We start from the raw sequence: 22,811 nt of genomic DNA, 5'->3' as shown, positions 1-22,811 counted from the left end.
CAACCACCATATATGTCTATGGTGGTAATAAGTTACCCTTGATATATTCACAATTTTTATATTTGATCTGATGATATCTAAAGACAGTTTTGTCAGATATTGTTAGAACAAAGTAGAAGATACTCTGGCTATAAGCATCGTGCACATCAAAATGTACCAAAATATAATTATACGGGAGCGATCGTTGATCAGGATTGAGTACATATTTGTTTGTAGATTTATTTAACATAATATATGTTTTTTTATATATATCCATAACAATGTCAATCTTTACAGTAATACTTTTTTATACTTCAGCAAGCACGTGTGTAAATCTGGAGGGTACTGACTTCCGTTGTGCAGATCTCGATCAGTTCCACTTTTGTTCTGATGTGAACTCCGCTTTGAACTCTATCGCAAAGGAGAGATGTCCACTTCACTGCGGCTTCTGCGGTAAAACTACATCTCCTACTTCAGCAAGTCCGTGTTTGAATCAGGAGACTTCTGACTTTCATTGTGCCGATCTGGATCAATTCAACTTTTGTTCTGATGTGAACTCCGGATTGCATTCCATCGCCAAGGAAAAGTGCCCTCTTCACTGCGGCTTCTGTGGTTCCCATGGCGTTGTTGCTATGACGGCCAAAACAACCCATCTACCAACGGTTATAGAGACGGCGCCCACAAAAGGTGAGATAACGCTGTACTTGTTTCCGAAATATCTTGAGTTGCTTGTTGTTGTTTGATGATGAATAATCATTACAGCTTGCAAAAAGTGAATATTTGATAACTGTTTAACTTAAAGTAATGCGCACGTTGCCGAAAGAAAATAAACCATAAATAATTTTACCAACATAAAATAGATTTAATATCACTAGTTTTAAATAATTATTTTAAAAAGGAAAAAAAACCATAAAGAAACTAAATAGAGGGTTGAACTAGGAATCTTTAGACGCGAACGGTAACACTCTACCACTACGCCACCCTGGCTTCGAATTTTGAAGGTAGTGGTCAGCATTACACGTCTGCACTTAATACTTAATGAACAGCTTTACAGACATTTTATCATTGTTCATGTTTTGATTGGCTACAAACGAACATTTTCTTTTGATATTTTTATTAGTAAGAGCTATATCTAAGATTAACTGTTCGACCTCATATATTCAAAAGCATGTGCACATTTAAGTAAATACACAGACACAAAATTTATGAAAATATCTGCATCAATATTTACACACTTCAGTAACTTCGACGCTCGGCAACGTTGACATTACCGTCAACATGGGGACCGCCTTTACCCTTGGTGTAGACAGACCTGGTTCAGGTGCCTGTGTAGACATAGAGGATAGCCATTTCCAGTGTAGCTACTGGAAGTCTCTTGGATACTGCGCACCGGATACCGTGCCTGGATACCAGGTTTCCCTACTGCAGTGCAGGAAAACGTGCGACCTTTGTGATGTGTGATGACCTTATAGGTATAGGCCTTTCAAGGATTTGTATCAAACACACAAATCAACATATGTTGCTAAGTAAATTATTTTCATGCTATGGATCGTAAAAGCAATATCTAGAAATTAACACCACGAGTATTAAAGTATTATTTTTTTTAAATTTATTTGTCTAAAGATGTGAATTAAATTAATTTGGTTATAAAACCCTGTGATATATTCACACTGACACTAATATCTATAAATGTTTAACTGTTTAATTAATTGCAAAACGTTTATTAGTTTGTTGAGTCATCAAATGGCAAAAACACATTACTCACATCGCGCTTTCTTTTCGTTTGAAACACCATATTAAATCAATAAACAAAAACTTTCTCAGGTCGATTCTTACTTAGAATGCGATGTGACTTGCTTATGTTCCACATGTTGCAATAAAGGAATGAATCCGGTTAAAATCAACATTAAATTATGCCTATCTAATGCTATAATGCGAAAATCAAATGGTCAATTCTCATGCGTCATTGTTTGTTTTCAGGATTCATAACCAATTGAAAATTGTCAAGTGTCATATCCTGCTTTGGGTTTAGTGCGATCATTATAGTGTGTTGCACTTAAAAGAGCATACTCCGTGTGTAGTTGTATTCGGTGCAATGCTGTCAATGATTGCAAATATTAAAGGGGCCTTAATGTTTGGCGATGGATTGATGGATGGATGGATACAATTATACATTGTGTCTAGACATACAATATTAGGATGTCATGCTCTATATTTTTATACAGAACTGAGAAAAATATACTTGGTGTAATTTGTTGTATTATCTTCTTTAATAATTAAATAATTGTTAACCCTTAAAGCGCTGGAGCTGAATTTTAAAGGCCTTTGCAAACAGTTTGGATCCAGATGAGACGCCACAGAACGTGGCGTCTCATCTGGATCCAAACTGTTTGCTATTCTGATAGTATTCTTTGAAAAAAAATGAAGAAAATGCTTATTTTAGAAATTCAGCAGACGACATTTTAGCAGAAGACAAATTACCCAGCATGCAAAGGGTTAAAACGATTAATGTTGATATTGTTTTCAGTATGCACAACGCTTAGAAGAATTGTACAAGTTGCAGATCCAATGAATGAATGTATGTAGCAAATAAAAGCGTTAATTTTAAGTGTCTTGGTCTTTTATATTGTAGCAAACTCTTTGACGTATACCAATAGGGCATAGAGTATAGTTGATGATCTAATGAAACATACATCAATACAAAACAGAACAGAACTAAATGAAACATGCATACATGAATACATTATTATGTTTTACTTAATGAAAAACCAACTAAAAGCACCAAATGCCCTTAAAGGGGCAGATTTAGGCATGTATTGAAGTTTGTCATTAAATGCTTTATATTATAAATGCTCCAATAAAATTCAAGAATAAAAGAAAAAAAGTAACCCTCAACAGGGCTCGAACCACTGACCCCTGGAGTCCTGGAGAAAAAAGTCTTAGACCACTCGGCCATCCGTGCTCATAGAATGAAGGATGTATTTTTTACTTTATATAAGCAATCCTCGTTGTTTCACAAAATGTAACAACAACAGAACTCTCCAAATTATTCAATCGTTTCCTGTTGCAATGCTTTATAATTTTCAGGTTTTTCAATCGTCAAAAGATGCCTATACTGGCTATTTTAGTGCATGGTAAGTGTTCAGTATTACTGTTTCCTCACAAATAATTGTCATAACAAAAACGAAAATTTGCGAATCTGAATCTTTTTTTGTATTTTGTCATTTTACCAAAAAGTGAAAAGGCCCCTTTGACAATAAATTTGAGGCGGCCTTATCAAACACATATACATATACATTTTAAGCTATGGCTAACACATAGAAACACGCGACATAGGTAGTTGATTGGTTTAGTAAGCAATTGGCAAGCAACAAACCGGATGTAATACAATTTCGACACAGTAATTGCGCAAAACATATCCGAACTTGGTATTGCCATTTACGTCTTATCAATGAGACACATTTATTTCTTTTATAATGCATATATACAGCACGAGTAAATATCGCAATGCCAGTCAAAGGGAATTTATTTTCTACCGCGAATTTTTTTACAAGCAATCGTCTTGTTTTAATTTGACAGGATTTCCGGTATATTTGTAGATAAAACGTGTCTATAAAGTATTTCAAAACGACCATGTTTGCTTACCAAGAATTAGATCATCTATCTTTGTTCAACTTACCACGGTTTGTTGAATAATTATAATCTTTTCGGAAACCTATCGTTTACCTATACATAAAGGATTACATTTATTAATATAATCTGCCAGTGCGTGTCTAGTCTTACGTAAGCCATTCCATTGTTGAATGGCTATGGACAGTTCATTACATTTGTAATCATATAGTCAAACCAGTTGTGTACTCATCACCAGATACCTAGCAGGGCATTTTGATGAAATGTTTTAAATATTTATTTATTGAAAAGAACTACGAAGCTAATAATATGTACTAATTCCTGAACGTTGACTAATATTAGTAGTATGGTGGGATAGAACTGCCTTTACCAAGTACTGAGAAATAAAATTCGACGAACTTTTACTAAGAATATAATACTTATAATATAAGTATTTTGTATAGCTGTTATTATATTAAATAACATATTGGCGGCAACTACTGAGAACGTTACTTGTATTCAGGCAACTAGGTAATCAAACATGTAACTTAATTAAGTTTTGCTCGAAGTCTTAAACATTACTTGAAACACGCGTGTTTATTTTGCTTTTGCTTTTTGTTGTTGTTTAATACATTGTTATTTAAATCATTCTAAGTTTTAAAGTCCAATTTACTTATATACGCGTCGGGTCTTTCGATAAATTTTACCTTTACCAATTTAAGTTTAAATATTAATTTACACTTCAAGAAAGAAATCATTTATATGTTCTAAAGCTCAGTACGTTTTAAGTGTCATTAAAATCTTGATGTAAGTTTTGTGTAATTTAAGTCAGGTGTCTCGTTTGTTAGACAAACGTTACAATAAACGCACCGTGATGGCTCTCAAGATATGGATCGGCTAGCTCCTCAGAAAGATGTCTGGAAAAAGGTCGGGTGCTTAGATGTTTGAACCGTTCACCGTTTTACGATCCTTTCCGGATTTGGCGTGGAATAATTATGACGGACATGTAAGACGTACCTTTGATGAAACAACAGCACTTAATTCTCGTACATCTACTGAACTAGAAAAAACAAATCGATTAGGTTAACACTGGTCTTCGTGATATGAGTGAGATACTTTGAAACAACCCGAAATAGCCCACCCCACCCCACCCCACTACCCAATGGTTATTAGGCCTGATTTAATTTTAGATTATAATGGAGATATGTGAATGATATCGTGTTTGCAAGTCAAGTATAAAAACTTCATAAAAAGGAAGTTAACCATTCTATTTTGTTATCGAAGTTTATGGCTCTCGTGCACTGCGATCGTTTCAATAAAATAGATATAGCTTTTTAGTTTCTTCCAGTATTAACTCCTCTAACATTTGATTGTGCTTGCATGTAATAAATTACGCGATTTTGATTTTAACCTTACTGTGAACACGTATTATATGGTCATTATAAGCCACAAAAATATGTTTGTATTTATCGATCAAAACAAACACTTTACAATAAAGAGAAAAACGAGCAAGTCTCAGAAAGTTGAGCTCTATTAAAATTTCAATCTCCACGCAGAGTTGTCGTTCCTTGCTCTCACATACAACTCTGCGAAATGCTAAGCTTGCCATTTTGCCTATACAATAGGTAAAACCGAACAAACGCATTCAATGTTTATTTGATTGGATATTTAAGATCGCATGCATTAAATTAAGAAATATGACTTTTTAATGTACGATAAATCGTGCAAAAACTTGCGAGTTTTAATGCAACTTCTTTGAACTATTTTATTGCCCATTTACGCAGATGGAATCATTCCACGCACTTTACAAATAAAAACAATTGAACATAATGTTTATTGAGTGACGTTCGGAATTGCTTCGACGTGTGTATGTATGTTGGTTTCTTAACATCAAAAAACCATATCAATTTTATAATAATGAATTAAGACTGATATAAGATATCATGGTATGAGATGGTTTTCTTTAATGCAGTGAATGCAATGTAACCGTCGTGCAAGAGATTGTTAAGTATACTGTAACCTCAATGATGAACGCTTGGTATGATCATGACATGAATGAGACGCTTTCATAACAATAGTCCGTTCTGAGCCCAACACAGAGGTGAATGTAATGTAACCGTCGTGCAAGAGATTGTTAAAATTTACAATGCCCTGTACAGAAGGCCACGTATTTGCTAACTCGTTAACTTATCCCTATATAACATACCGTTATGTAGCTATTCAGTGTAAAATCGGCGTTACCTGTGGAGTTTTGGTTGAACTATATTACTGTATAGAAATGACAAGATCGAGTACAAACGCGATGTTCGTCTGAACGTGCACAATATATTTCGACAGTTTATTGTTTATAGAAATGAGCCTTGCTCTGTGAAAATGGGGTTTAATGCATGTGCGTAAAGTGTCGTCCCAGATTAGCCTGTGCAGTCCGCGCTGGTTAATTTGGGACGACATCTTCTGCTTGTATGATATTTTTCGTTTTAAGAAAGTCTTTTCATTACAAAAATCAAGTTTAGGCGGAAAGTTTCGTCTCTGATAAGCCTGTGCGAACTGCACAGGCTAATCTGTACGCACATATGTAGAGCACGGCCCAAATGTATTTCTTTCTTAAACGGAAAGGTCTCACACATATCCTGTGTTTTCTTTTGTTAAAAACATTTACTCTTGTTTATTCCATTTCTATATCAAGAATTAAAAGCCCAGTAATACTCAAAAGCAACGAATAGTTCGTAGAATATTTTGAAAAATAAAGTACACTTACACAATCTATGTTTCTTATAGCATTAGCCCAAATTTCAACGCTAGATGTGGTCTGGTAACATATATTTAACGAGATACAAAATTTACCAAATATATACAAATAAACAATTAAGAAATAACGAATTTATTTCTGTTATATTATCATAAATGCGGAATTGTATCACTCTAACCATTGCAACAAGAACTTCGATCCTTTCATCTCATGTGTCTCCCTGTCTTATAAAAATAGAATATTAAATGACGGAATTCCTTTAAGTGATATACTTTTTTCAATGGGTCTAAACAACACATACCAGCCAAGGCAATTGAACGCATCCTGAACAACTATTAACTCTTTCTCAACCCTGGTAGAGATGAAAACAGTTCATTACAGATGTTTAAATTTCATTCCACAAATATACGTTTTATGGATTTATTTTAAATAGCAAATAGTGTTTTTTTTACTTGCGGTGAATGTTGTAATTAGATTTCTATTTGTCAAAATATCCAGATACGTGTAGATACGGAATTAGTATAGCAAAAATACCTTCAGATTTTGCACCATGTTACAAAATAACCATTACTTTGTATAATTACGAAATTCCCAAATTTCACCACACACGGATATAATCGTAATTGAAGAAAATGAATTTGACTGTTATGCCCCAAAATAAAACCAATATCCTGTATTTTTGCAAGTCGGTGTTTTACTGTATAAACCTAAACGACGCATTTTGACCAATAGCTATACATTTTATGTAAACATCAAAGATGAGGAGTGTTTCGATTGTTTTTGTTTTCGACAACGTAGCATTTGATAGGTTACATGTTTTATGCCTATTTTTATTTGAATGGTTTTCTGTTTAGCTCAATAACCTTCCTTTCTCGTATATATAATAATATTTCGCCAAAATGTTATTCACACAATTTTAGAAGTCTTTACAAAACAAATCCAATATTGTCATGGAATTATCGCAGGTAAATTTTATGTTACAGTTGTCTAAGCCGATAATAACATGGAAATATGGTCGGACGAAAAATGTTATGCATGTAAATTTAAACAAATTAACCTAATAATGACTCGTTGAATTAAAATAATCGTATTTATATATTATACAGCATGATTCACTACACTTATTAAAGTCTACTGCTAAAAAATATGCTGATTTTTTAAATTTTGCATAAATATCAAAGTTGTTAAATCTGGCATATGCAAAGAAGTTTATGTTTTGCGTCTTTCTGAGAAGCATTATTACTATCAGAGATACAGAAGTTTATGTTTTGCGTCTTTCTGAGAAGCATTATTACTATCAGAGATGTGTACAATAATACCCTGGGTATAGAAGTTTTTGAAACGAAAGTGATTTAGCAAGTACTTGTATTTACCATATTAAAGCATGCCTACTAAAGTTCCTTTGTTAAAGTTTCTATTCCGTTTCCCATTTATAAATGAATATAACATGGTTTGCTTAAACGGGGATAAATCTTAGATATAAACAGATTTACCAGCTAGGAACTCTATAAATATTTTTTTTAAATAGATTTTAGGAATACCTAAGGAAGTGGTAAATTATTACTTTATTAATGAATATAATATAAATATTGACAATTTGTTATTCAGTTAATTGTTTTTAGTAATTATAAACACATATTGCTAATGTAATACAAATGTGATGGAGATGGTCCTGTTCTTGCATTTGATCGCCATATATATAGCAAAACGTATTTGTTCTCATGATGTATTGCCTGAATTAAAACCTTACTTTTTGGTATTCATGGTTTATAACATTAAACATAAAAACCAATGGAATAAACTTAACCGTTAAATAAGGACAAATAAATACAATGTGTACCCTTTTTCCCTATAAACAATTAAGCGGTTTGTTTTTGTACTATTGCAAAAAGAGAAGATATTAATTCTAACACGGCACGTGCCAAATTTCATATAAACAAAGAAAAAAAAATCGTCTATGGGTTATTCTGCAATAATTATGGGCGGAGCTAATACACTGAAAGCACGCGCTGTAACTAAACAAAACATGTCGATACATTTTCCACCAGCGTAATAATCCGGTATGATTGAATGAAAGTCTTGAGGGCGGAGATCTGATCGACAGAACAGCCGAAAGTTATTCGCACTCGGGATTTAATCCCTACGCATCTAAACTTCCGGCCGTGGTTTATTCGAAAACAAACTATAACGTACACGAATTATTTCTTAAATATACCCACCGCAACCTAAAACCAATTTACATGAATATTTAGACCATACAATAATTTAGTTATATAGCTTTTTTAGTTTAAACATATTTGTTACAAACTATAAAATATTTCAATGTTATTGGGTTCGCCTTTGAATATTCCGCTTTAAACACTCCAGATTTCCAGATGTTAAAGACGTACTCTGATGTGTTGCGAATAACTGTATCAATTGTGTGAGCATTTAATACATTTTGTGTGAAATAAATATTTTTAAGACAAGTATATAAGACAACATTTTAATCTCGCATACTTTAACTTATATATGAATATGAATTGAAAAACATATGTTTAATAAAAAATCTTTATATGACACATGCAACCTTACATTGTTGACATTAATGAAATGTTATGCTTACAAGTTTACGCCGATATTTACCCGTTTACTCGTATTGGTTGCAGAACCAAAAGTGTGTCTATATCAACAAATTTGCTCCCATTAAATGCGTTTTTGCACCAGTTTTCGTATCTTGTATACTTGAAGAAGATAATAATTTGCAATTGAAAGAAAAGACCGTACCTTCTTTTATTTTAAAGTACTACTTCCTCCGTGCTATCATATCATGCTATGGTTTTCATCGACGTTTTACAATGTATCTGTTTTGAAAACGGATAATACCACTGGGGGCTGACGAGGTCAAAGCGTAGTCCGTTTCGCTACGACGTCGGGTATATGTTTTACTACGAAAACATTGTTTAAATACACGTGACGTCGAGAACGGATTAGTCGAAAATTGTGTTTAAACATGTAAGATTATGCTTTTCTAATAACAAAACTCTGAATTTAAGCACACTGACATTTCATAGGGCTGTTACATCAAATTATAATCCAAGATGTGTCTGGTTTATGCGGTTAAACATGAAATATACCGCTGATTTATAAAACCGAAGTAAAGTTTCACTTAAAAAAATGCAATTAAGGTTTACAACTGCGTTTAAGTGACACAATTTTACAATTTCCATATTGGCCCATGTATCGTTAAGCCACTGGTGTGTTTAGAAATGTGTAGGGTGACCCAGTTATCAGAAATAAAGGCTAAATATTATTATTAGGCATGATCATGTCTCTGACAGTATACGTAAATGCCTCGCTACGACAACGCTTTAGCGTGTATGCGTTTCTCACAGAAGACGTATTGGTTATCTCTCAAAGGCAAAATAAAGAAAAGTGTTTTTGTAATACGGAGTCATGGAGTGGCTGGATGTTTCCTTTGAGGAAGAGGTACTAACAACGGCAAAACATGATCCGAAGCGCACAGTCGACATGGTAATGCACATTATGATATAATTAAATTCACGACTAGGACAAAGGAAACGATTAAAATCGAAAATCCATATATAAGATGACAGTTGAGAGTCGAGAACCTAATGTCGTCGGTCTCAATAAAAATGACGCATCTTCACATTGTGACAATCACTTATACGTTCATTTTGATAGAGACCGACGATAGGTTTTCAGCATACGGTACTCTTTATCAAATAACATTCGATTCTCGTTATCCCCAACTCGCTTATTCGAAACTCTGCTTATGTCAAAGTAAATCCCATGTCCCAACTTTGATCATTATTTATCTCATACGGATTTTGATTTTTACATTGTATATATCAAAGCGATTTTCTTGAAAATCGGTTATCGTCAACAAATTTTGAGATGAATTTCATGTTCGTATACATGATTTTACCTGTAAAATCCACACCTGTAACAGCCGTAAGGTGTGGAAAGTAGGACCCCAATGGCATTAATCCGCAATTTCATAATCAATATATCATTGTAAAGGTGTGGCAGTGGGTTTCTGTCACAGGTTATTGTTTACTGCGTACATGACGGCCGGTAAATTTACCTCGTGTTACAATGCGGTTAAGGCCCAGTCTCAATATGATGCCGGCGGAGCCCCAGTGCGTGATCAGGCATCTACCGGGATGAACCGGGGCCCTACCGGGATGAACCGGTGCTCCACCGGGATGACCCGTGTACGACCGGGGCTCCACCGGGAAAGTATTAAAATGTTTAATACCTCCGGGATGAAGCGGGAGTCACCGGGTAGGACCGGTAACGACCGGCGTGGCACCGGAAACAACCGGGACTGTACCGGGAACAACCGGGACGGCACCTTAGCTCCACCGGGGCCAACACACACCCCGGCAGAGCTACGGCAACGCCCCGGTAGAGCCCCGGTGAATGCCGGCAGAGTCCCTTTATAGCTACGTTGCATAAGTAAACCGGATCTCTGACGGTGCCGTCCCGGTTGTTCCCGGTGTAGTCCCGGTTGTTTCCAGTGCCAAGCCGGTCATTGCCGGTCCTTCCCGGTAACTCCTGGTTCATCCCAGAGGTATTGAACATTTGAATACTTTCCCGGTGGAGCCCCGGTTGTCCCCGGTTAAACCGGGGCGTTGCCGCAGCTCTGTCGGGGTCTGATGCCGGTATAGTCCCGGTGAGTGCCGGCGTAGTGACGGTATACCGGGGCTCTGCCGGCTTTCACCGGGATCAACCTTTTCGTTTTGATGTTCATGCGCACAGTGAAGCACGGCATCTTTTGCACTGGGCAATGGCAGTCTGCAGTAACTGCAAACTGCATGTGATATGTCCTGAAATGGATACAGAGACTTCGTTGAGCAACCTATACATTATATTTGTACTTCGTTGCGCAACCAATACATACTCTGTGCGAAACCTATACATAAAGCGACTTGCAATTACCTTTGAAACAAAGCATTTGAATAATTAAAACACATGTTCGTAACTTGTTTTGTACTTTAAAATGTGTAATGTACACTGAATCAAAGTAACATGTAGTTTTATTTAATTTAAGTTACCGTAATTGGTAATTTTAACAGAATAACCACCTTATGCATTGCTTCAAATAAAAATATTTCGATTTTAGCTCAAAATAAACTTAAAGGTTGCAACTACGCGCATTTGTTTTTAGTTTGTTATTGAAAATAAGTGCCTAACATTACTGGATGTTCCGTTCTCTAATTTATAAACACCAGAAAAGATGAAACTCGCCTGATTAAGTAGTGTATTTACACAATGTTTTCGTAGTAAAACATATACCCGACGTCGTAGCGAAACGGACTACGCTTTGACCTCGTCAGCCCCCAGTGAATACGATCATATATACTTACTAAATTATATTATCACGGCAAATATAAGATGTATATGTGAAACATTGAAATATTGATGTGGACTGGAGTTTTAAGGCCTTGTTTCGAATGCATTCTGATAACTATTGTTATAAAAGTTAGATGTTATTTTTGTGACTGTAATAAAAGGTTGTATGTTCACATACATAATGCTACATGCACTTATAAATAATGCACAGATAAATGTTTCATGTGTACAGGAAACAGGATCGGAAACCTTCCTTGTCACTTCAAATTAGTCAAGAAGACCGTTTCTGAAACAGGCATTTACTAATCGGCCGGCTGCAACCAGATGAAAATGCGACTTCCATTAGCGATGCTTCATATTAGGCTTTTGAACATAACAAACATTATTTAACATATTATCCAGATTACTGTATTGATTTTCTTGTATCTGCATCCTTGCATCACCGAAACGTTTTAAATACATAGTTATTCGTAGTGTTATTTGAATAATGATATATTTCATTTCAGTTAAAAATGGCTTATATAATCTTAAGTATGAAGTTAATTTCATTTTAACAAATGCTAAATTATACGATGTGGTTTAGTAACAGACTGATGTTTTAATAATGCATGAGAGATTTAAACATCGGTGTCATAATTTTGCTACAAAGAATTACATCGCATTCAAAAACATGTACACCCAAATAATTTACTGACAATAACATGCTCTTACTTGGTATACATCACAGCATTAGGCTTTTAAAATAGTTGTTTCGATTTGTTTTTAATACGTAACCAAAGTAGACATTATTTTTCATGGCCTCAGTAGTTTGTTTTACCATTAATAATTATGTACAAATAAACAAAACAAACGAATAAAATCCGCGAAGCCAAATTTTCATTTTATACCAGCAAGTTATTGGAGGTCTTACATAAATTATTAATATTAAATTATTTATTTTCAGAAAATCGCAATGGTCCTGTGTGTATTTGTGATCAGATATGCTACACCGCTCGAAAATGTCTTGCCACCTCAGCTGGCTGACTGTGTGAACAGGCTTTCCTCACTAGCATCCACCACTCCTCCAAAGGCTTCAGGGTCCGTTGTAGACATCAACGTACTGAAAGATGCAAACCAATCAGCTGCCGAACAAATAGCGATTGACAACGCTGGAACTGTAATTCCCATCCTGAATACGCCAGAGAATGTGTACCTCTATTGTATCTGGCAGTTCTTCACGAAGACGGACGTGGATCTCGCTAACGGCCTTATTGAATTCGTACGCTTGCAGATAGAATTACTTTACTTTACATATAGCTCTATGTTAGCTAAAACATTCAGATTTTTTACTTATTTTATGGACCTTCACAAACAATACATACGAAGTACTTTATTTAATATAATTGTAAGAAAACTTATCAGTGATAAGTATTATTTACAACGCTGCTTACTACAAGGCTAACAAGGCTTCTTTGCCAGCTATATGCCATTTCAATAAATATTTCAGCAAACTTAACACATAATTATAAGCATGAGACAGGTCTCTTAACGGTGTTATGTATTCGGCAGAAACGAAAACGTTATTTATTCTTTTGTCTTTGTCTGATTTGTTCAATTAGATGGTATCACAAACAGACATGAAGCACTTAAGAAACAAGCCCCAGTACAACCATCCACGTCCGAACGATTATCCACGCGATTGGTTTCCGCAAACAGGTTTCCGAATTCGACGGGAATATAGACAGCTATCCAACGGAGAAAGAAATGCATTTCATACAGTTTTGCGTACAATGAAAACGGTATGGTTATTTATAAATGTAACAGTGTACTGTCTCTTATATTGAAAGTTGTCAAATAAGCTTTTCGCCTTTGTGAAAGTGCTCTTAAACTACTACAATCCCGATGGTAACAGGGATAAGAACTATATGATGCTTGGTTCTCATATCTTGTGAACAAAAAAGAATTTAGGTGATACTTGTATTTAATTCATAGAGCCTGAAAATGTACTAAGTCGATTGATGTTATATAAATTGGACCATCGAGCAAGCATTTCAATTGCAGTAAGAATTAACTTAGATTATCTTTTTATTATTGCTTGAAAAATGGTTTATTTTTTTTTATTAAAAATTGTTAAGAAATAAATGTGTACTAACACGTGTGTTTAAAATTATTTCCGGGCCTAATGTTTAGTTAGGCGCGCCATACAATCGGTTCCAAATTAAGTGTTTTAGTCATTTGGGTATCATCCATTATAAATGATTTTAATTGGGCTATGTTTAGTTTTGTTGCGATTTTAAGCCAGTTTACAATCCAAAGGCTTTGCCGGGGCGACATGCTATAATCATTTTTTATATTCAGTTAAGTTTTCTGTTTCGCCCCTGTATTTTACAGGCTTTTGGTCCGACGCATTCAGGTTCAATAAAATAAAAGGATGTCAACAACAAGTTTCTCCTAATATTTGTTTTAAGTTTAATTATTCGTATATTTCAAATTCGAAATAAGATAAGATTTCAGTTGATATCTGAAAACCCATGCGGATATTTCAAAATATTTTAAATGTAACTTAGATACCAGCAAATCACACTTTTTGTAACGCATGTGGGTCATCAAAAACAATATGAATCCATCATGCTGTCGACGTACAAACATGAACCACTTTTAAATGCCCATCGAATGAAGCAAAATTGAAGTTCTGCATCATTCAGGCAACCAAAGCAAAAAAAAACACAACAGTATATACTAGCATTTCATGTATAATATGTGTTTGACAGTATTACTGCTATATTTTATCACTTTTGTTCTTGCTCATGCACATATTTACATTGTATGTTTTCTATTAAATAAAAAAATCATTCAGACACCAACTCAGATCGGAAAGAACCGAGCATTCGATGAAAAAACTATCGGTATCTCTTCAGCATCTCATAAATATCAACGGATCCTTTGAGAACCAAATTTTCAGTGAAATCAATCAATGTCCTCATTTATTTGTAAATAAAAAATCCTATTGACATGTTTAAAGGAATTATTATTTTATGTTTTAGAATGGAGTGTATGACATGTTTGCCGAGCTTCATAAGGGCATTGTGACGACGTCCGCCCATGGCGGTCCGAACTTTCTTGGGTGGCACAGAGTATATTTAGCACTGTAAGTTACTAGACAATCTAATGTACGATTTTATTATTTTCTTTTATTGTACTTTTATCGTATAAAATGGGTAAATTATGCGATGTTCAGGCATTTTGCACTTCGATGCTTACAGGTTCGAGGAAGCAATGCGAAGAATTGACCCGAGCGTTTCCATCCCATACTGGGACTCCACCCTCGACATGGATATGGCTAAACCAGAAAACACAGTCGTGTTCTCATCGGAGTTCTTGGGAAACGGTAGAGGACATGTCACCACGGGACCATTTGCAAACTGGGTAACCCCTGTCGGTCCACTGACTAGAAATATCGCTGCGAATAGTTCAGTCTTATTTACCTTATTTACAAAAGAGAATATCCGTATGATTATGACGCGTTGTCAGACTCGCGACATCACCAGTCCTACTGCGTTACCTGAGTTTGACCTAGATCATCTCCACGGTGGTCCTCACCGGTGGGTTGGTGGACAGATGTCCGGTCTTAATACAGCTGCCCACGATCCCGCATTTTTACTACATCACGCTTTTGTAGACTACATTTGGGAAATGTTTCGCAATCACCAAATCCAAGACTGCGGAGTCAACCCCAGCTTTAATTACCCAGAAGCCACTGGTCAACATGCCCCTGAAAGACCAATGGACGGGTTACCAGGATACGTCAACATTGATGGTTATCAAAGCTATTGGACGCAAAACTGGTACAGATACAAACGTGCCCCCAAGTGTCCTAATTGTGGTTCGCCATATTTAACATGCCACCCGGTCCGCAAAGTATGCATTTCCATTGAACGTAAGCTTACTCCTCATGAATTGCCCTCACTACGTCTTGGATCGACAGAATCCCTACAAGATGAAGCTAGAGCGGAGGTCGAAATGCTGAATATTGGTGCCACATTCTAGGCTACTCCCGCTAAATCCGGGACGCAGATGACTCGCATTGCAATGTCTAGTCGTGAGAAGAGGACCATGCCAAGGCAATAAAAATGTATAATGTTAGAAAAGATTACATAACGTAGCACTATCTCTTGATATTGTAAACCAAATGAGTTCATCGATCAAATGATTTTGAAGGAACATTGTCAGCGGTGTATTTCAGGAGAACGTGTTGATAGTTAGTGAAATGCGTTTTCAATCCATGTATCCTATATGTTCATGACTTAATCAATGCATGCGACGTGATATATAAATAAATATTGTTTAAGCTAAGTATCGTTTCAGCAACTTTGATAAACTAAAAACCTTTAAATAAGCATCACGAGAACAACAATTGTATCAAACAATATATATACTTCGTTGACATTTCCAAAGTATCAAACCTTGTTAAATTCATGATCGTTATTTGTGTTATGTGTGTTGTTATTGTTCATTTACCGCATATTAATGCATCGAGCTGCATACCATATTTTCTGCATAGGTAACAGAGTGTACCTGATTGTGAAGTCCGCCGCGCCATTTAACTAGTATTCTAACACAGCGCTGAACATTTAGCGTCAATATATGATGAACATATTTATATTATTTCTTTATATATATATTTATATATTTATGTTGTTAATGGATATTTTGTAATATCTGATTTTTGTTTTTTATAGTTTTTTTTTATGCCAGCTACCATTTAAAGATAATATCGCGTGTTTTTTATTTGTCTTAACATACAACGACAGTCACCACCATTATCGACGCACATTGCTTGACATCCAGGAAATCCACGAAACAAGAAATAATTGTCATACTCGATTTGTAATAAACAATTTAATGTTATCGAACCACTGTGAAACTTTATTGTAAATGTATATGTTTAAATGTTATTTCCCCCTGGTTTCCATGATGTAATGTGAGAGATGGCACGAAAGTTGCTGCATTTAACCTTTTCCAACTCTAAAATGTTGACATTAGAACAGGTTAATCAAAGTCACCTTTTGTTACCAGAACACACGAAATATGTTTTTGTTTGACTGTCACTGTTTGAATTGATACACGTGTGAAGAGTGTGTATCGGTTTGATTGATGAACGCAACTCTTATTGTGACTAATTATCAGTAATAAATTGAAAAGCAGTTGACCTTTAAACATTGTTTTGATTAAAACCGATGTTATTTGTATTTTAATAAATATTTCATTTTCGCATTATTTCTTTACTGCAAAACATTGCGAAGCCCTAAGACTTAGCCAATGATTTAACACAATTCAAATGTATTTTTAAATGCACATACAACGTTTATATTGCTATTGTACAAGAACATCACCCCTGTCAGTTAATTAAATTTAAAGACATGCATGCATACGGTAAATTGCTTTAGGAGAGATGCCCTATAACCTGCAATCATTACTGTTTCATCTTTGGAGGACACTTGAATGAATGACACTTGAAATAAAAGAAGACAGCCTCTTGTTACGGCAATCTTAATGTCAACAACCTTGCTCTGCACTCACTGAGTTACTTAACCTCTAAATATTTCGAGATATCAAATCTTTAAGTATTCTCGATACAGCGGTCTAATAATTACGAATTCTCGAAGCGAGTGGCGATTGTCACAAATCGATTAATAGTGACCTATTGAAACATGACTTGCCATAAAAACGATTAATTAACCAAAAACTCGTTCGATAACGAATTGTTGAGTTGTTTTATGTTTTACATTAGTATACTAGTATTTAAAAGGCCACGCTCACGTTAAGCAATGCAGAGAAAACAAACCAAAAAAAGTTGTATACATGCATGCCTGTACATAGTATTACAATCATTGTAAATATGCATACAAAAAACAATAAAACGAACAAAAACAAATAGTTTTGAAAAAAGTAATTGGTAAATGAATTCTGAACATAACAATTGATCGGAATGAACCATGGCTCAATGGTTTCGATCGTTTAAAGAAACCTTAATGTCTTGGGCTATTTTTATACCCAAAGAAAAAACATTTATATATAATAACGTATAGGAAAAGAACTTATGAAAAATGATTTGAACATTGAAAACAAACATTATGGACTATTTTTGTAGAAAACAATAGAACGAAAAAAGTGGCCTTATTTAAACATCTGTATGATAACACAATTAAATATGTGTCTTCTTTTGATTAATTGAATTACAAACTTGAGGAACATACACATGTCTTAAATATTACAAATTTATCCACAGTCACCCTTTAAAATGGATAACAAACTAAAAACAGAAAGCATATGTTATCAATAGGAAGACAATTTGTTATTTACCACTATCGAGACCTGTCAGTGTCATGTTCACTTCGATTTCAAAACATGTTCATTCCTAGATCTTTGATCAAACAAAACTATCCTTTTTCAAGGGAGAAAATCCAGACAGTGGATTTATAGTGTTAAATCGGATTTTCTTTCTAGTTCTCTGAAATATTAACACGGTACATTTTGCAAGCAATTCATATATATGTAAACATTAAATTATATCGAGTTTTAATGTTAAAAATTTATCATTTAAATCATGTGTGCGTGTTAAACACATTAGATACTGGTAAACTATGTGATTGTTTGACAAATAATTGAGACCTGCTCTATTGCAGTAGACAAACGAAAATATCAAGCACACAGGTCGGGTTTCAGTAAGAGTTTTCTTCTGAGCAAACGCGTGCTATTAATATCCCCCAGGAGGAGGTCACATTACATACGACGAAATTCGTAAATACATAGCAATTGTTTCATCATCCTCGATCATTCAGACACTTTATATCACGATTAAATCCTCATACGTTGACCAATTGTAATTATACCGGGAACACTTTTATACAAGATAAATAATTTTTAAAAGGATTTTATGGAAGTGCCAAATGTGTGACTCTTTTTTTGTGTGCGCTGGTTTACCACAGAATACCGGTATTCACAATAAACTCACAATAAACGCATGTCTAAATATCTATATAGATTTATTCTATGTAAAACTGGGATGACACCATTATACTTTTACTTTAGAGATATTATTTGCAGCTATGATGAAAAGCTGATTTGTTGTAAAGATGTTTTTAAATTAACTAGCAATTATTTTTGTTCCTACTGGTTCCTATTCTCTAAAATAATTATTTGTTCAATCATTACTTTTTTCATAGTTGTCGGAAAACTCTTTAATTATTTTCTATCTTTTTGTACTGCGTTTAGTAATTGGCTCTGCATGCTATACAGTTGAAAGGTAGCAAATACTAAATGTTTTCCATTGTGGAATGCAATTGTAAAAATATTTTATTCCTTATCAGTGCAACGTAACATTGAGTCTAGTGATTCCGAAGCAAATTCTTCAGCCATTACCTCTGTAGCCGCAAAGCAGTGTTGGGGCTCTGTCGCAAAACGTTTAAATAACCAGGCAGAGTTTCCCAGGGACCAGCAAACGCTTAACAAAAAACGGAACAACCTCGTGCAGATTCACAGCTCTCTATTTGCAGAGCACCTTATTCTGTTGAACAAAACAGGTAAGTCATTGCATAGTCATATCTATCTCATTAAGCGCTTTTGGATTAAGGTTTTCATATCATTGTCGAAAAATATTTACTTATATCAGTGGTAACTACAACTATCCTGCCACTCTTTTTTCCATGTAAACACAGTTGTTCAGACGTGAGAGAGGAATGAGTCTTATCATACTGACTTCTTTAAACTTTGTTAAGAATATTTTACAAGATCGGGATCAAATGCACAACCCCTGTATTCCAGAAATGAATGCTTGTCAAGTACTACCCTCATATTTATCAATTAAATTGTCAGGTAAGAGTAATTCCAAGCTAAGTACTGTAACATTTTAAAGAACTTGGCTTAATATGGCTGTTAAATTTAAAAGTGCTTGGTATCATGTATCAGTCACTAATCCCTCATGTTGTATCAGTTAACCATTAACCATTAACCGTAATCCCATAACCATACAAGTCATTTTGGTCTTCTTTAATCAAAAGAGGTTGTAGACCATTATTAAAATTATGATAACATATGAAGCAAAATATTTGGAAGGGTAGAAATCATGATGAGATAAAAAGAAATTGCTTTTCTTGAGCCATTTCTCCTTTTCTCACAATTAATGATTTTTGGGGCAATAAACTCGAAAAATATTGTTATTGTTTGGTATTGAGTTAAGAGCTATATTGGACCAAACAATTTCACTATCACTTTGCCTACATATACTAATGTGTTTGTATTTCCTGTTAGGAGGTGGACCAAACCCACAATTATCAATTTTGACGAAAGCAGTTGTTGATGCTGTGGTGAGAAAATCCCAAACAGTGACAGTAATTGCCCTGTCTGAAACCATGGATTCGTCCATGCTTTTGATAAAACAACAAAGGTAATTATTATTTGAACATATTTATGCTGAAAGGGTAAGAATACAAATACAATTATAATATCTCCACGGGCCTAGATAAAGCGTAGTTAAAGGGTTTTTACCAGTAAATAACGCATTAATTGTATGTTAAATTCTTTGTTGTTGGTGCTCATTAGAGTCGTCTAACGACGATTCTAATGAGTACCCACAACAAGGGGTTTTGATCAAATTTGAAAAAGTAAGCGATTGCAATAGCTTTAATCTAGATAGATCTCTTAAATTTGACGATTATGTCTTCATACTTCTATGATTCACTTTTGACTTGATCATTAGGTTATATATTTTCAGCAAACAATCGAAGTTATCCATCAGATTTGTCAACAGCACCAGCAGATTACATTTGTATTTTATTGAAAAATAAATATTTATAATGAAATCTGTAAACAAACGATGTGACAAAAGGAAAGTAGCTTGATAATAGCAATTCCTCCCTTTACAACAATGAGTTCTTAATTCTTTTACAGAACATATTAAACGCTAATATGGAGAAATGTTTTCAATTTTGATAATACCTTAAAATTAATTGGCCTAATCTTATAGCAGACATTTGATTTCGGTGTCACAAATAATGAAATTTTTATTTATGAGCAATTTATTGTTTTTTTTTCACAATTTGTTCAATGGCTAATGCTGTATTTAAGATATACATTGCTATATGCAATTTAATGAGACAGAACCTAAATAGTCTGCTGCAAATTGTAACAGGTACAAGTTAGTTTATTTAGACCTCTAAGTAGAGGAGGTATTTCCATCACAAACTTTTTCAAATTTGATCAAACCCCTATGTTGTAGGTACTCATTAGAATCGTCTGAATGAGATTATTCTCATAAACACCAATAACAGTTTATGTATAATTAATAAGTTATTTACTGGTAAAAGCCCCTTTACTCCTTATATATAGAGCTCTAGTTAACTAATTTGTACAAATAAAACTTTGCGGCGGACAACTTATAAATTAATTGATAATGAAAATGGTCTAGATCGAAATTTAAATGTTCTGATTTGTAAAGGGGCCTTTTCACAGATTTTGGCATTTTTTTAACTTATTCATTAAATGCTTTATATTGATAAATGTAAACATTGGATCGTAAAAGCTCCAGTAAAAAATCAAGAAAAAAAATAAAAAAAGGAAAAGAACATTGCCCGGAGCAGGTTTCGTACCAGTGACCCCTGGAGTCCTGCCAGAGTCCTGAAGTAAAAACGCGTTAGCCGACTGAGCTATTCCGCCGAGTACACATGCTGGACGTATTTTATACCTTATAAAAGCAATCTTCGTAGTTTCACAAAATTTAACGACAAAAACAGAACTCTCCAAATTATTCAATCGTTTCGCGTTGCAACGCTTTATAATTTTTAGGTTTTAAAATCGTCAAAAGATGCATATAATGGCTATATTAGAGCATGGTTAATGTTCAGTATTACTGTTTCCTCACAAATATCATAACTAAAACAAAAACTTACGAATCTGAAACAACTTTTTTCAATTTTGTCAATTTACCAAAGCGTGAAAAGATCCCTTTAAGATGATGACCTATATAAAAACACATCACACCAGTCTAATAAAATCATAAATGTATTAACCTCTTACCAATAAATAATACCAAATTGTATGAGTTTATTGCAGATAACAAAAGTTGTTATACAATTTAAATTGTCATCTGTCACATTCTTCATTTTGGACCAGTTCAATATGTGTTGTTTGGTAAAATATTAACTCATTATTACTGAGACATAATGATAGCAATAGAGATCTACATTTGATGCAAATAAAAAGGGAACAGACCACAAATGATAACTTTTGAACAAAACAAATATTCCTCAAATAAACAATACGTTTTTCATTTTTCCATAATAATAAAAAACACATCATTTCCCTACAAAGATGAAGTATAAATAAAGGCAGACCAGGAGAACAATGCATTGACATAAGTGACTGATTACCATTAAAGGTTAAAGTTTTTAAATGAAGCTTTGATCGAATAACGAATTATGTTTATTTTCTTTCCTTCCATGCAGTGTGTTCAGTCTTCAGCAACCGGGAAAAGAGAGTCTGTGAGATACACAAGAAGGTAGAGAAAGGTATTGCCATCCTAAAATGATGGACACATGGGTAAATTCAATCAATTTTGTAGAATTATGCCTTAACCCATTACCTAACAATACCAAGAGTTTCAAAGTTCTTGAAAAACTCTAGAAATAATTGTTGAAAAAGGAGGAATTGTTGACAAAATGAGCAATTTTTCCTTATCTAACGATGATTTCTACCATAACAAATCAAATACAATTTAAACTGTTGTCTGTAGTCTCTATCACTTTAGGACAGTTCAAAATATGTTGTTGGGTAATGAGATTAAATACACATGCACCATAAACTTTGTTTTATAAATTAAACATGTCATACATGTAAACATATTATCAATAAAAAAACATTTTACAGCAATAGTTAGTTTAACCAAATATTTCACTTATTTTCCCTTTATATGATATATGGTAAAACTTAGAAAATAAAAAATGAACTTTCTTCAAAACCACTCATTTTATTTCATCTTTATTTGGTAAAATTATTATTTTGATTAACATTGATCAGATTCCTTGTTTTTTTTTTAACATTTCCCTGTTTAATGAAATTTGCAGCAGATCCCGTTGGAAGC

At 34.2% G+C, this 22,811-nt stretch overlaps 2 protein-coding genes and 1 long non-coding RNA gene across 5 annotated transcripts in view; all 3 read left to right on the top strand.

Annotated features, from left to right (window-relative positions):
• LOC127856143 (T-cell immunoglobulin and mucin domain-containing protein 2-like) overlaps positions 1-22,811 on the top strand; it is a 77,599-nt gene that overhangs the window by 19,942 nt on the left and 34,846 nt on the right. Inside the window, exons 6-8 of one of the 3 annotated variants that reach the window (XM_052392175.1) lie at positions 298-666; positions 1,220-1,451; positions 2,507-2,587. The exons of 1 other annotated variant lie outside the window; for it this stretch is intronic. In XM_052392175.1, the coding sequence (XP_052248135.1) occupies positions 298-666; positions 1,220-1,440 (590 nt within the window). In that variant the 3' untranslated portion in view covers positions 1,441-1,451; positions 2,507-2,587. Of the gene's footprint in view, positions 1-297; positions 667-1,219; positions 1,452-2,506; positions 2,588-22,811 lie in introns of those variants that run through there. One more of the 3 variants, XM_052392176.1, reaches the window with a different exon arrangement.
• LOC127856142 (tyrosinase-like protein) lies at positions 12,643-16,891 on the top strand. The gene is made up of 4 exons (XM_052392172.1): positions 12,643-12,953; positions 13,294-13,473; positions 14,719-14,822; positions 14,938-16,891. Exons 1-4 carry the CDS (start codon positions 12,648-12,650, stop codon positions 15,719-15,721), a joined length of 1,374 nt encoding a protein of 457 aa, XP_052248132.1. The 5' UTR covers positions 12,643-12,647; the 3' UTR covers positions 15,722-16,891.
• Positions 18,134-20,120, top strand: LOC127856158 (uncharacterized). The gene is made up of 3 exons (XR_008037874.1): positions 18,134-18,201; positions 19,045-19,257; positions 19,985-20,120. It is a non-coding gene; the product is annotated as an uncharacterized LOC127856158 (long non-coding RNA).

The sequence above is a fragment of the Dreissena polymorpha genome, chromosome 13 (assembly GCF_020536995.1).
Source record: "Dreissena polymorpha isolate Duluth1 chromosome 13, UMN_Dpol_1.0, whole genome shotgun sequence".
Taxonomy (NCBI): domain Eukaryota; kingdom Metazoa; phylum Mollusca; class Bivalvia; order Myida; family Dreissenidae; genus Dreissena; species Dreissena polymorpha.
Note: the sequence above shows the minus strand (reverse complement) of the source record. Positions and strands in the feature narration are given on the sequence as shown.

Excerpts from the sequence above, each read along its gene's own strand:
- LOC127856142 (XM_052392172.1), top strand. The coding sequence starts at position 12,648 with ATGGTCCTGTGTGTATTTGTGATCAGATATGCTACACCGCTCGAAAAT. Across the intron at positions 12,954-13,293 it reads CTAACGGCCTTATTGAATTC|ATGGTATCACAAACAGACAT; the intron begins GTACGCTTGCAG and ends TTGTTCAATTAG. Across the intron at positions 13,474-14,718 it reads TTTTGCGTACAATGAAAACG|AATGGAGTGTATGACATGTT; the intron begins GTATGGTTATTT and ends TTTATGTTTTAG.